General features: G+C 36.1%; 1 protein-coding gene across 1 annotated transcript in view; it reads left to right on the top strand.

Moving 5' to 3' along the window:
* CCDC102B (coiled-coil domain containing 102B) overlaps positions 1 to 14,666 on the top strand; it is a 229,421-nt gene that overhangs the window by 79,373 nt on the left and 135,382 nt on the right. The window contains 1 exon segment of the mRNA XM_082355242.1: positions 2,966 to 3,082. Within this exon segment, the coding sequence (XP_082211368.1) occupies positions 2,966 to 3,082 (117 nt within the window).

Here is a 14,666-nt window from a genome sequence, read left to right as displayed (position 1 = left end):
GATTTATTAAATAATTTGAAGGCTAAGTTCAATTGATTTGTTTTTAGTCTGAATGTGGCATATCAAAGAAAAAAAAGTTAATCATAAGTCCAATATTTTTGGCCTGATCAAAGGGAAGGATGGAGGTGATATTTGTTGAGATGGCAAAGACTAGCAGAGAAACATTTGAAGGAGAAGTACTTAATCTTTTCAGAGTGTTAGACTTTGAAAGTCTATAGAAGTGATAAGTAGGAAGTTGAGTGTGTGGGTCAGAAGTTGAGGGGAGACTTTCAGGATGGAATGAGGCATTTGAAGGTTGTCAGCCTTTTGACTGGTATGCAGTGCCATGGGTGCACGTGCGCTTTCCAAAGGAGCAAATGCGTCAAGAGAACGGGTACACTCCAACATTCAACTCTGTCTTCTAACTTTTCTAGTAAATTTTTTCTGAAGGAAGGACGACTAGACACATTTAAAAAATATCCTATTATTGTTCTTTAAATTTTTGAAATTGCTTTGTCCTTAATTTATGAATGCAATATATATTCATTTTTTCCTGAAGATCGTGATTAGATTTTTTTAAAAAAGCATTCTCTTTCATATCTTAAATTGTACCCTTTTTCTGTGTTGTTTGTTTTCTATCAGACATTCTGTTTCTTAATCTTGGTCGTATTTTTTCATAGCCTTGGGGCCTTCCTATGTCCAGAGATCCTTGATTTTCTGCTCACAATGATGAATGAATATAGAATTATTTTAGTTAATTGTTGTGGATTCCCTCTACTGTTGCGTATGAAAGTGTATTTTCCTGCTTCTTCTCTCCTTTGAGTGGTTTATTGAAAGTTCTGTTGACAATGGGAGGGTTTATGATTGATCTAGTTCACTGAGAAGTAATGACCAAGATTTCAGAAATTAAGCTAGGGGCACTCAATTACCACAATGAGTTAAATTTTATTTTTTGGTGGACACAACCCAAAACCTGTTGCTTGCAATTTGTTATTCTTTTTTTAGCAAAGTGACTTTTCTTTTCTTTTGGCTAGAGATTAATGCCACACTCTCAATTTAACTGACATGAAAGTGGAGTGAAACATGCATAGACAACCTTCCAATGGACTTTGTGGCATAATGTCCTGTTTCACTCTTGACTTTCGTGGTGCGTTTTCCACATTACCAATTCTGAACACGAAGCCTCTGTGCAGTTGGCAAATCAGCCCCTCCCTCCACCATGGTCCATTTGTAGTATGTTGGCATGATAGTATCTTCTGTTATGCTCCCTCTGTTATTTATTTCTATAAGCTTATTGCCTTTCAGAAAATTATTATGACATTTAGCTTTACAACTATAAATGCAGTATTGGTTTATGCATTGGTTTAAGAACTCAGGTAATGCATTTGGCAAGAATGTTCTCAAATTTGCTTCCCCCCGTTATTAGCTTTGTGAATTTGGGAATGCTACTTAAGCCTAGTAAAAATATGTTTTATTTTTCTTTAAGGTAGGGGGTAATAATAATAATACCTAACACAGAGGATTACTGTTAGCATTAAGTAAGGAAATATATATCAAGTCCAGTTCCTAGAGACTAGTACATGCTTAATATTACTATTAACAATAATAACATGAGTAAGATTATTTTAAAATTTTAAATAAGTGGTATAATGATAGCTTTTATATTCTAATTTATTGTCAGATTACATACAAATTATGTAATTTTAATTCTGGAAACCTACATAGTATAGGAAAAACATGTTAATAAAACAAAATAGCCTATGTGTATATATCTACATATTATATATAAATCAAATTTCATGATTCTGCTGAAAACTTCTAATTATAAGAACAGCTCTGGGGAAAAATCATTGTTTGTATTTCTAGGATTTTTCTCATTCCTATGTTTCTTTTTATAGACTTAGGTTTTAGGTTCACTGCAAAATTGAATGGAAGGTACATAGATCTCCCATATGCACCCCACCCCGCACTCATAGGTAGCTTCCCCCATTACCAAGGTCCTTCACCACAGTGGTACATTTACTACAATTGATAAACCTACACGATACATTATAATCACCCAAAGTCCATAGTTTACCTAAGGTTCACTCTTGGTGTTGTACATTACTGGTTTAGACAAATGTATAAGGACATGCATCCATCATTAGAGTATCACACAGAATAATTTCACTGCCCCAAAAACCTGTGTGCTCCACCTATTCACCCCTTCCTCCTCCAAGCCCTGGAAACCACTGATCTTTTTATTGATGACATAGTTCTGCCTTTTCTAGAAAGTCATATAGTTGGAATCATACAGTATGGAGCCTTTTCAGATTGGCTTCTTTCACTTAAAAATATGCCTTGATGTTTCCTCCATGTCTTTTCATGGTTTAATAGCACTTTTTTTGTTTGTTTGTTTTTTAGTGCTGAACAATGTTCCATTGTCTGGATGTGCCAGAGATTACTTATACTGTTTTCCTGCAGTAGTTTTCTATAGAAATTTATTGGCCTCTTTTATAGATGTTCTACATACATTTTACCAACTTGAGCATTATACAGATGTATTTTTTCCATTGCCCAAATTTGTCTCTGTTACAATCTATACACTACTTATACTTCATAGAAAATATACATAAGTAGGATTACAAAGAGTACTATGGGACTAATATTCAAGACTGAAAGATCAGAATTAATTGGATTAGTTTAGAATCCAATTAGTCCATTATTAAGAATCTGTGGAGGTAACTAAGCTTTGTCCGATTGTCAACTTGTGAATTTAGATTAATGGAGATTTGCTGATTTGTTTTCCAACAACATAGGAGTTTTCAACTACAAGTGTAAAGAAATACATGGTTCAACTACAATATTTATAATAGCAACAACAAAACCTACCAGGTTATACATAGAAAGAAAAAAAACTGACAGCAAAATGAAAGACTAATGTGAATTATCCTGGAACCAGCCTTTGTAATATCATGTGATTATGACTTTAACTTTCTTTTTTCAGTTTGACATGCTTCATGGTCAACATAAAAATAAAATGGAAGAGATATCAGGAGATATAAAGGAAGGATCGAAATCTCAAAATAGCAGTGACAGAGTGATCTATGAGTTAAGAGCAGAGGTAAGATACTGGATAAAGAGTAATATACTAAAACATATCTGAAGGTTATTAAATGATATAATGTCCTAGGAAGTATAACTGAGGAGTCTTTGGTTATTTTATGAAAAAGAATGCTGCTGAACATCAAAAATAAAGTATCAGTGTACATGTGAGCTAAAATGCTGTGAAATGATATTGGCCCAACACTATATCTGAATTGTCTGAATGTTATAAAGACAAATTGACTAAAAAACCACCTGGACACACCCCTACCCTCACCCCATATAAGGAACAAGTTCACCCCCCCACTCAGGAAGCGAGCAAGAAAGAGAAACTGTTTGTTCTTGTTCCCCCCTGCTGCAGCAGGGGCCCCAATAAAGACTTGCCTGAAAAAAAAAAAACCCCACCTTATAGCTGATACATCTTACTGTAAATAAATACTTATTAAAAGTTTGATCAGCTGCTCTATCTCATGTGTTAAGATATTATCAGGAACAATGGCATTCAAAATTTGTTACATGTAGTTCCTGGTTGAATTCACATGGCTGTTGGCAAATAGAAGTAGGCAGAATTACTTCACTTTTGTTATAGTTAATTCATTTCTTAGGTGTGCCGAGTAAAATGGTGGAAACATCTAGTTTCTGCTCCCACCATCACCACCAATGACAAATTAATTTTCACAGATTGTACACTCTGTTTTCTTTGTCTTGTTGGTAAAGGAGGAATTATCATCCTTAGAGATAGGAGGGGAGATTGAATTATTTGTACTTTATAGAACATTGTGTTAGTGCATTAAAAGTGGGAAATCATAAATTATTTATTATGTAACAGGTAATTCTGGAAGATGTCTTAGACACAAATGTGTAAGAACAATTCAGGAAATGGAATTAAGTTAGTGAAAAATATAGGTTGGGAGGAAAGTAATTTGTGCTAGAAAGTTTCTTCCTTATAAAATTCTGTAAAGAATGAATTCACACCTCAGTATGTTTTATATCAGATGAACATAGTGCAATGGAAAATGCATAGATTTCAGAATAAAAGTGGCTCCATCACTTACTGATTACTTTATTCTGGTCAACTCCTTAAGCCTCTCTGAATCTCAGTTTACAAACTGTCATAAGGGAAGTAAGAGTAATACTAGTTATCACACAGTATTTTTGAAAAGATTACGTATTTCAGGGGAAAAATTGTCAGAGGCAGAGTGCTTTACTGTTGGGAATTAGCTAAGATATTCAGGAGAATTTGCCCTTCCTGAGATTAGCTCTTCCCTTGTCACCTCTTCTATGAGTCATGTAAGGGGTGTTGGGGTGAAGGAGGATATATAGAGACATTCGTGATGAGAAAGACTGAACTGTTGAAAACATCGCTTCCTAACAGTGAAGTCAAAGGGGAAAAAATGATGGCTCGTATATCTTTTGTTTTCTAAGAGGAACCAAACCAGCAGGATAGGTACCAGTGTTCCTTGGCCCTGAGATCTGAGAAGCATCTTTGATTAAGCATCGCACACTATGTCATGTACAAGCTTATTTAGGACTTAGAGACAAATGCAGAGGAAGGCACATATGGTTGTTAATACTCTCCTCAAAAGTTGACGGCATTGTCTTAGATCATCATTTTCGGGATACATTGGGAGCCATAGCAATATAGGATCTCTGATATACAACTTTTTTAGTTTGGTGTAGTAGAAAGTTCTGAGACTCATTTGAGTAAGCTATTTCACATCTATAGAGCTCAATTATGTATCTTAAATTAAGATACAAACATTTTGCCCACCTAAAGGCACTTTTCCATAAGATATTCAAGCACTATGATATATAATTTTTGCTATTTTGAAATTCTTAGTGAAGCACTTAATGCTGAAAGCAAATGCAGACATGAATTGCCTAAGTCTTTTACTCTGTGCACTTGAATGTTATATTCGATTGAATTAAATTTCAGAAAGAAGGCTTTGTTCAAAAGAAAACAAATATTGGGACAGATTCTTATAGAAACAGTGAGCTTGTGTGTGTGTGTTGTATTTATGAGTCTATGTGTTCATTTAAATTTTAAATTAGGATAGAAGCTACCTCCTTTCTTTGGAAAAGAAGACATAACCAGTCTGTTGTCATTGTTTTGTTTTTTATACTGGTTATGTTTAGGTCTTAAAATCATATCATAACTTTTTATTTATTTATTTATTTATGGCTGTGTTGGGTCTTCGTTTCTGTGCGAGGGCCTTCTCTAGTTGCGGCGAGCGGGGGCCACTCTTCATCGCGGTGCGTGGGCCTCTCACTATCGCAGCCTCTCTTGTTGCAGAGCACAGGCTCCAGACGCGCAGGCTCAGTAGTTGTGGCTCACGGGCCTAGTTGCTCCGCGGCATGTGGGATCTTCCCAGACCAGGGCTCGAACCCGTGTCCCCTGCATTTGCAGGCAGACCCCCAACCACTGCGCCACCAGGGAAGCCCCATATCATAACTTTTTATGGTTGCATAAAAGTCATTGGGTGATTATACCATAATTTAATTAAAATATAATCTGTTTTTTAAAGTCTGTTTAGTTTTATTGTTACATATGTAATCAATATTGCAGTAAACATGCATGTCCACGTGTATCTTTAAACATTTAAAAATGGCTTAGGGTAAATTCCTAAAAATGGTATGGCTTTTTCAAGAGAATGTTTATTTTTTCAGTATTTTATACACACTGCCAGATTGTCCATTAGAAAAATTATATCAATTTACATTCTCACTCACCTGCAATGTATAACCATGCTCATTCTATAGCCAACAGTATATATTATTGTTTTTAAAATTTTCCTAGCTGATAGGCCAAAAAGATCATTTTAATTTGTATTTTATTGATCTAAACATACACTTCTAGTTGTTTGCTCATTTTTATTGGTATAAGGTTTATTATAATAGCTACCATTTACTGAGAACTTACTGTGTACATCACACATATATTGCTGAGCCATTGAAATATAAAATCTTATTTAATATTTTAACACTCTTATGATCTGTGTATTCTTAGCTACTTTTAATGGAAAGAATCTTAGAGAACTTACTTTGATCAAGGGTACATCAAATGTACGTTGTGCTCAAGGGTACATCAAATGTTATCGAGATAATCTTTTACCTATGTTCCTACTTAGTTCCAATTTCTCAGAGGCACACACTCAGGTCAGATTGTTCATCAGGTTAGGATCTTACCAAAGGCCACCAGCCCATGAGTTACATCCTGAAGCCACATGTTACCAGCAGTCAGTATCTGACATTGCTACCCCGGTCTGTCCTCATTCTGTGGGTTTACTGAAGCAACAACTCTGGAAATACAATAGATTTTAATTGTTGGAATTAAAAAATAGTATCTTCATATCAAACATCATGATTTTCTAACCATTGATGATCCCCATATGTCATGGGCATCTTTTTAAAACTGTTACCAACACCCACCAATTTGCTAATAGTATTGTTTGCACTTGAGGAGTGGGCTTTACTTATCTCTTAATCTGCCCAGTCTCTTTCAGAAATAGTTTGATGATGATCTTCCCATTTTGGAAATCTGATTGGTCAAAGAAATTCAAAATGCAGTCTTGATAAAAAGGCCCCAGAGTATTTAAATAATTGACTCTTCTGGACAATGTGTAATGAGGTGAATTCTCACTTGGAAGCAGGAAGTCACTTGGTAAATGAATATATCTTAACATATGCATATGCGTAACGGATGCATTTGATCTTTTCTCCACATTTAAGATCAACACCCCTTGAACTAGAAATGAGAGTTTATTTAGAATGGAAATGAACTGGCATTCTGAGTGAAGAAATTGTTACCTTTTTCTACAACCTGGCTGCTGCTTGAAAGCAAACTCATAATCAGGAAACACTCGCATTACATTTTTTAGGCCAGACATTTTGGGATAAACATTTTCCAAGGGAAAATAATTAGTTTATCTTGTATTATTCCAAAAATATATCACTTACATTTCAGTTTCAAATTTTGGGGAATTTTGATTTCGTATTTCTTTTCTGTGGTTTGTTCTTTTCTCTTCCCACCTATTCACACATTTATATCCTATTCCTATTCCACTTTGGAAAGATTAAGTAGACATACTTTTCCCTACTTAATTCAATAAATCAAGTAAAAACTCTGAACATTATATGTAAAGCAAACATAAAAGACTCAAAGTTGAAGAGAAAAGGCATTCAGCTAGGTATCTTGGGACCTAAGAAATTACATGGAGGAGTTTCCTGGATTTTCTTTTCTTTGAATATATATGCCAGAATTGGAGCTGAAGAAGCTAGCAGCCTGGAAATAACAACAGGCACAGATAAAAACAAAACCAAAAACAAAATGCAACCAAAGTCTGCTTGCTCTAGTTAAAGGACTAGGGAATGGTCAGCTTAGCAAGACAGGAAACCACTAGACAATAATTGTTCTAATCCACCAAATATTACAGAAAACAGTGGTGCCCCACTCAACTCCTGTTAGTAAAGCTGAATAGGGAGCCTACACTTCCACCCTCACAAGACAGTAGAAAGTTGCCCAATCCTTCCTTCTGGAGTGTTGGCATAGAAGGCTGAGCTGGAACCAGGGTTTTATCCCTTCTGGGCAGCAGTGAGACCCCCAGAGCTTGTGGTGTCAGTGAAAACCATGTAGGGGGCCTGTACTTTCACCTCCACCCTCTCCCAGCTACAGAGGTCTAGTGGATAGCTGGAGCGCCCATCCCCATCCAGCAGTAACTAGGAGCATCCCCAGTCGGGTACCAATGGAGGTTTGGTGGGGCCTGGACTTCTACCTTCACCTGGAAGTAATGAGTCCATGCTGCTGCTTTACCTTCCAGAATGGTGCATCAGAGGAACCTGTCTGACACAGAATGTTTAGATGAGAACCAGAGTCTCATAAGATAATACCCAAAATGTCCAGGGCACAATTGACTATTACTCATCATATCAAGAACCAAAATATCTCAGAATGAATGAAAGAAGACAATCAACAAATGCCAACACTGCAAAGACAGAGATGTTTCCATTTCTTGGCGAGAATTTTGAAGTGGCCATCATAAAAATGCTTTAATCAGCAATCGTGACCATGCTTGAAACAAATGAAAAAAATAGAAATCCTCAGTAAAGAAATAGAAAGTCTCAGCAGAGAAATAGAAAATACAAAGAAGAGACAAATGGAAAAGTTAGAGGGGAAAAACACAATAACCAAAATTTTTAAAAATTATGAATGGAAGGGACAGAAGAAAGAATCAGTGAACTTGAAGACAGAGCAATAGAAATTACCCAGTCCGAATGACAAAAAGAAAATAGTCTGAAAGAAAACAAAGCCTTTGCTAACAGGGATTGAGGTAGGGGCCTGTGGGATGCTAACAAAGATCAAACACTTATGTCACTGGAGGCCAGTTTGAGAGGAGAAATTATGAGGGGCCGAATATTACTCAAAGAAATAGAGTGAAAAATTTCCAAATTTAGGAAAAGGGTCAAATCTATAGTCAAGATGCTTAGTAAACCCCAATCAACATAACCTCAAATATATCCACATCCAGATACTTAGTCAAACTTATGGAGAACTAAGAAACAATCATCTTGACAGCACCAAGAAGGAAATTACACCTGACCTACAGGGAAAAAAAAATCCAAATGACAGTGAAAATTTCATCAGAAACCATGGAGACCAGAAAGAAGTGGCACACTTTTGTCCAAGTTCTGAAAGAACTGTCAACTCAAAATGCTATATCCAGTGAAAATACCTTTTAGAACATTCTCAGATGAAAGAAAACCAAGATAATTTGTCTCCAGTAGATAAGCACATGAAAAGGTGTCAACACATTAGTCATCAAGGAAGTGCAAATTAAAACCACAGTTAGATAAAACTACACATTTATCAGAATGGCTAAAATAAAAATTAGTGACAACAGCAATGCTGGTGAGAATGCAGAGCTGCTGGATCACCCAACTCGCTACAGGAGATGTGAATGATGACAATCACATTGAGCGACAGTTTGGTGTGTTCCCAAATAACAACTATCATGTGACCAGGAAATTGTACTCCTGCGCGTTTCTCTCAGAGAAATGAAAACTTACATCCACACAAAACTTATACATGAATCTTAAAAGTAGTTTTGTTTATAAATGCCAAAACTTGGATACAACAATGATACCTTCAATGGGTAAATAATTAAAAGTCATTACAGCTATACCTTGGGATAAACTCCTCAGCAATAAAACGGAATGAGTTCTTGATCTATGCAGCAATCTGGGTGCATCTGCAGAGAAGCATGCTGAATGAAATATATCAATCTCAAAAGACAATATAGCCCATGATTCCATCTATATTACAGTATTGAAATGACAAAACTTTAGAAATGGAGAGAAGATTAGTGGTTGCCGGGGATGAAGGCATGATGGGAGGGGAGTGTGTGTGGCTATTAAATGGCAACATAATGCATCCTTGTGATGGAAATGGTCTGTATTTTGACTATGTTATTGTTGACATCTAGTTATTATACTGTACTATAGAGTTACAAGATGTTATCATTAGGGAAAACCAGATAAAGTACACATGGGATTTATTTTGATCATTTCTTACAACTGCTTAAGAATGTACAATTATCTCAAAATAAAAATTCAATTAAAAAATCCCAATCTTCTCTCAATATGTATGACAAGTTCCACCCTTTCTACATACTCTTCTGAAAATATGTATCCCTCATTTTATTTCCATTTTTGGGATCCGAGAGACCTGGGTCCAAGTTCTTAACCTGGCACTGACTTGCTGTCTGACTTCCTACTAACTACATGGATTTTCTAAGTCTGTTTGATTATCTGCAAAATAGTATTTAAGTAACAACTCATCTAAAGGATTAATTCATCCATATATGTAAAATACTAAAAATTGTACATTATATGTATGTAGTAGGTATGCAAGAAATACATGTTTTCTCCCTTGTCATTCAAATTTCATTTAGTACATCCTATATTGGAATGACAATCCAGATTTTTAGATATTAGTAACATTGTAGATAATTCTGTGATATCCCATAGAAAACTTCAGAATACTTCTATATGTGTGTGTTCTTCCTCTCCTCAACTGTAAGCTTTTTGGAGTTTAAGGGTACTGTCTTACAGCAACTGCACTGAGCACAGTTTCTGGTGCCAAATAGGTTTCCAATAAATGTTTGACAGGGGGAAATGCATCTTTTAATGTGAATAATCTAGCTCCAAAATTAGTCTGTAAATCTTCCAAAGGAGTAAAATACATTTTCCCATTCCTGAATCACCAAGTGTCTTGCATATATCTCTTCACTCATTGACAGTTAAGGCAAGTCTTTAATGATTATATGGACAAAGACCATGAAAGTCCTGAGCAGGGAAGAACCTAAAAGGTACAGTCTAGTCCTTCATTTCACAGATTCCCTTCCTCACGTTAGCGAATTACCCACAATGGGCTCTTCCAGCTCTAGATGTGTCCCCATCCCCATGCCGTTGACACTCATTGTCTTTGATACTTCATTAGGATTAAAATCTTTCCACATAATATGAGAGAATGCTCTTTAAATGATTTCTTTTTCTTCCTAATCCTGACTGCAATATGATATAAATTGAAGGAACAAAGTATATTCATTTTTTCTCTCTTTCAGAATGTCTCTATTTATTTACTTTTAAAATGCTGCTTCCCAATTAAGGAAAAAAGACCCAGATGGGTAACATGTTAAATTTAACTTGTGATTATATAAGTAGTCCTCTTTATTTTGCTTATGGAAGATAAAACATAAACATTTTGTAACAAAATTTTTTCACACACAGAAATTGTATCATAGTTGAGGTTTAAGGGAACTTTCCTCCATGTGTGTACCAACTGGATTCCCTCTGCATAGGCAAAATGATAGTGAAGTGAAAAACAAAGCAAGGCAACAAAATAAGTAATTTGTATGCTCATTCATTCATTGTCAATCATTTATTCAACAAACACTTATCAACCATCTACAGAGTCCTTGGTACCGGCATTAAGCACGGAGGAGTTGATAGAATGATAGCCACAGTGGAAAACAAACAAACAAACCCAGCAGTTAAACACAGTGTGTTATGTACTTTGATGGGTAATGTATAGTGATCTATGTGAGTTCATAGAAAAGATATCGAGGATGAGATGTGAACGATGAACAGCATCTAACCCACGTAAAGGGGAAAGGTAGAGGTAAGGACTGTAAATGATAAAGGGAGTAGCAGGCGAGAAAGCTAAAGACCACAGTATTGCCAGGAAATAAATGTAATAAAAAGAATGCTCTGACCTGTAAAAGATTTAGAGCATTTCTGTTGAGTAGGAGAATATATTGAGAAGTCTTTTTTAAATACTGGGATATTGACAGTAAAGCAAAAAATTCCTCCTTTCACTCTTACGCAACTATAGAATTATGCTGATATGGGGGGAATATTTTGATCACTAGAAGAGTAACACAGTCTAGCGGGGAGCAATTCATTACCAGGTTTTTTATTTCGGGTAAGGTGGGGGAAAATACAGAGGGCAGAAAAATGTTTTGTTCTCTGTTTAAAAAGAGAAAATGTTTTCAACGTGTTTTCTTAAATTACAAATTCAATTTTTAGTTCTGCAAATATTTTATAGTACCTACTGTGCTAGGATCTAGTAATTCAGTGGTGTCCAAGGTAGAAATGGGCCTGTCCTCAGAGAACTGCCTTCAATGAGAGACACAGGAGTCATCAAAAATTCTACAGTTAATTGCATGTTTTCAGCTCTACGGGAGCTACATAACAGATGTGCATGATGGCGGGGGAGCTGACCTAGTTAGGAATTTTAGATTTAAAATTTTAAGTACCTGAGATTTATTTACTAACATAGTTAAATAGAATCTTCTTTATGAGAAGGCTGTTATATAACTAGAAATCCGGTGCCATAATAATTTAATTTTCTGAGATTGCCACAATAGGTGTTGATTTGAATTGATTTAAATCTCTTGTATCTCATACCTCTTATCGACTTTACATGTTCCAGCAAAGAGAGTTAGGTTACTGATAATACTGTGAATGTATCCGAAATGGTTATATGATTTTGAAAGAGGATACTGATGCTTGCAAGCAGGTTAATTTAGAAGTCTGTTAGTGGTATGGATTTAAGCATTCTGGCACACTCTGAGTTCATATTGATGAAACTCAGGAAACAGAATCTATAAAAACATATTTGATTTGAGTAAACCATTAGAGAAAAATAATATTCTGGGAAAAGTGAAAATCAAACTGTCACACATAGATATGCATTCTGGTCATTTAGACAAATATAAGTCTAAATGGTCTAATTATCCAAGACGAAAACTGTCACTTGTCCTGGAGTTACGGAAAACTGATAAACACAAAATCAAATAATGGATGAAAGCTTGTGATCACTTTTGCAGGAAGTATTAAGTGCCGTGAGTAACAGGTTTTATTTTTTCAAAAAGGGTTTTAAATTATGTGGAATAGAATAAAGTATTTAAACATCTTTGCTCGGGTATCTCAACAGCAGTAGCTTTTCCCTGGTAACTAGGTCTTTGGAAAAGTTTTCTAGCTAAGTTAGATTGATGATTTAATTACAATCTGAGATTTAGTTTCTTTAACTGTAAATTTCTTACTAACTTCTGTTGGATAGAAAACAGTCTACCAAAGATTGGGATGTGGGCGGTAATAGAAGAAACTGTGTTAATCAAAACTCTTAAATGTTGGTTTGTCTCAGAATCAGCCCACGTCTTCAGAAATCCCTGCATGTTTTGGTGCCAACCTAAAACTAACCAACCTCAAGGCACCTAGTGTTTCCTCAGTGTCCTCAGGTGACCTAAGGTCTCCACTGTGATGCCCTCTATGTCTCGTCCTCTTTGGGTCACACACCTGCATTTGGGACTTTTCCTGGTCCTTTGGCCCATAAGCTCTGCACAATTCTTTCAAGATCCTGTTTACTGCTTTCCATGGTGGCAACAAGTGAACTTAGCAAATTCATATTAATATGCTATTTACATTTTCGTGGCGTCATATCAATTATTCCTCTCAATGCTTCAAATTCAAAACTGCTTTGCTAAAAGTGTTATTACAGTATAGTTGCACTGAATCAGGATTCAAATCTCCAGTAAAGAGAAATATTGTTTTATGCTAGAGGCATTTGATTTAGAACTTTCCTATTGCCATCCTTAAAAATGCTTCCCTTAGAAAACATGTTTCCATATGAACTTCTGGGAACGTGTGCTTTAAACTAAATGAGCAGTCACGCTCTTCCCTTCCACCGAAATCCCAGGTTAATATGAACATGGCATAAAAGGTGAAGCAGAGGCCTGTCAGTTTAGATGGTGGAGATCTTAGCCTCATCCTGCAGTAGGGCTTGGTTCATGGTAGTTGCCCTCAACATGGCTGTTGGTTGAATGGATGAGGAGAAGGTAAGGTACATATCAAAAAGATGAGAGCCTTCTGTTTCAACTGTCTGTGAGGTTGAAAGAAAAAAAATCAAAATGGGAGGAAGGTATAACTGAGCATAACATACTCATTTGGAAAATGATTTGATGTGTTTTATATTTTACTACATTTGATGTGTTCAAAGTACACTGGTTTCCTATATGCCTATTAATACAGCTTGGTGGGTATAATATTTTATTAAAAGATTTATTTATTATTTATTTATTTTTGGCTGTGTCCGGTCTCAGTTGCAGCACGTGGGATCTTTCGTTGTGGCACTCAGGCTCTTCATTGTGGCGCATGGGCTTGTCTCTAGTTGTGGTGCATGGGCTTCTCTCTAGTTGTGACGTGTGGGTTTTCTCCTCTCTAGTTGTGGCACACGGGCTTTAATTGCCCCGCAGCATGTGGGATCTAAGTTCCCTGACCAGGGATCAAACCTGCGTCCTCTGCATTGCAAGGTGGATTCTTTACCACTGGACCACCAGGGAAGTCCTGAGTATAACTTTTTAAGGGCCAAAATATCCATAAACTATTGACTAGTTCTGTTCCTCCAGGTCTCAAATCCGTTGTTAGTACTTCCCTCTGTAGGTGATGTGACTCCCCTTACAGGGAGTCCACCCTGATTGGTGTTCTCTCTTCTGCACAATTCCCATCTGACTCTGTGCCCACATGGTCTCCCGAGAATGCTCTGCTGCTCTTGGATATTTATTGTCCCTCTTGCATGTGAATCAAAGTTTCTATTACACTGTCTCTAAATTATATTTATGGAATAGATGATTTTATTTCTTTCCATTTTTGGGTTTTGGAGGCTGTGTTGAGAAAGAGAGATTTAGTCTGTGGTTGTGTTCTAAACTGTGATCCCCAAAGGATACTATTTTTTGACCACAGGTGGGCATCTATTATAGCATTGATTACAGAAGATAAGTTTAAGAAACTCATTTATTTGGATATTGAAAAACAGACATCTAAGTAATATAGGTTAAAGAAAGAAATTTAATGAAATTTCAGACTGAAGGACAAAAACGCTGAAATCTTGAGGGATGCTGCAAAACGCAGGGATACTTATAACGTCAATGACTGTATTAGGAAACAGTTATGTCTGCCATGGGATAGTGCTTCTCAGATCTCAATTACAGGGAATGTAATTAACCCAGGACCCCAGCTGCTGTACTCTGAAATCCAGGCAATGACAC

The sequence above is a fragment of the Balaenoptera borealis genome (genome assembly GCF_965194805.1).
Source record: "Balaenoptera borealis genome assembly, chromosome: 14".
Taxonomy (NCBI): domain Eukaryota; kingdom Metazoa; phylum Chordata; class Mammalia; order Artiodactyla; family Balaenopteridae; genus Balaenoptera; species Balaenoptera borealis.
The sequence above is the reverse complement of the archived record's forward strand: the minus strand, read 5'-3'. Positions and strand labels throughout refer to the sequence as shown.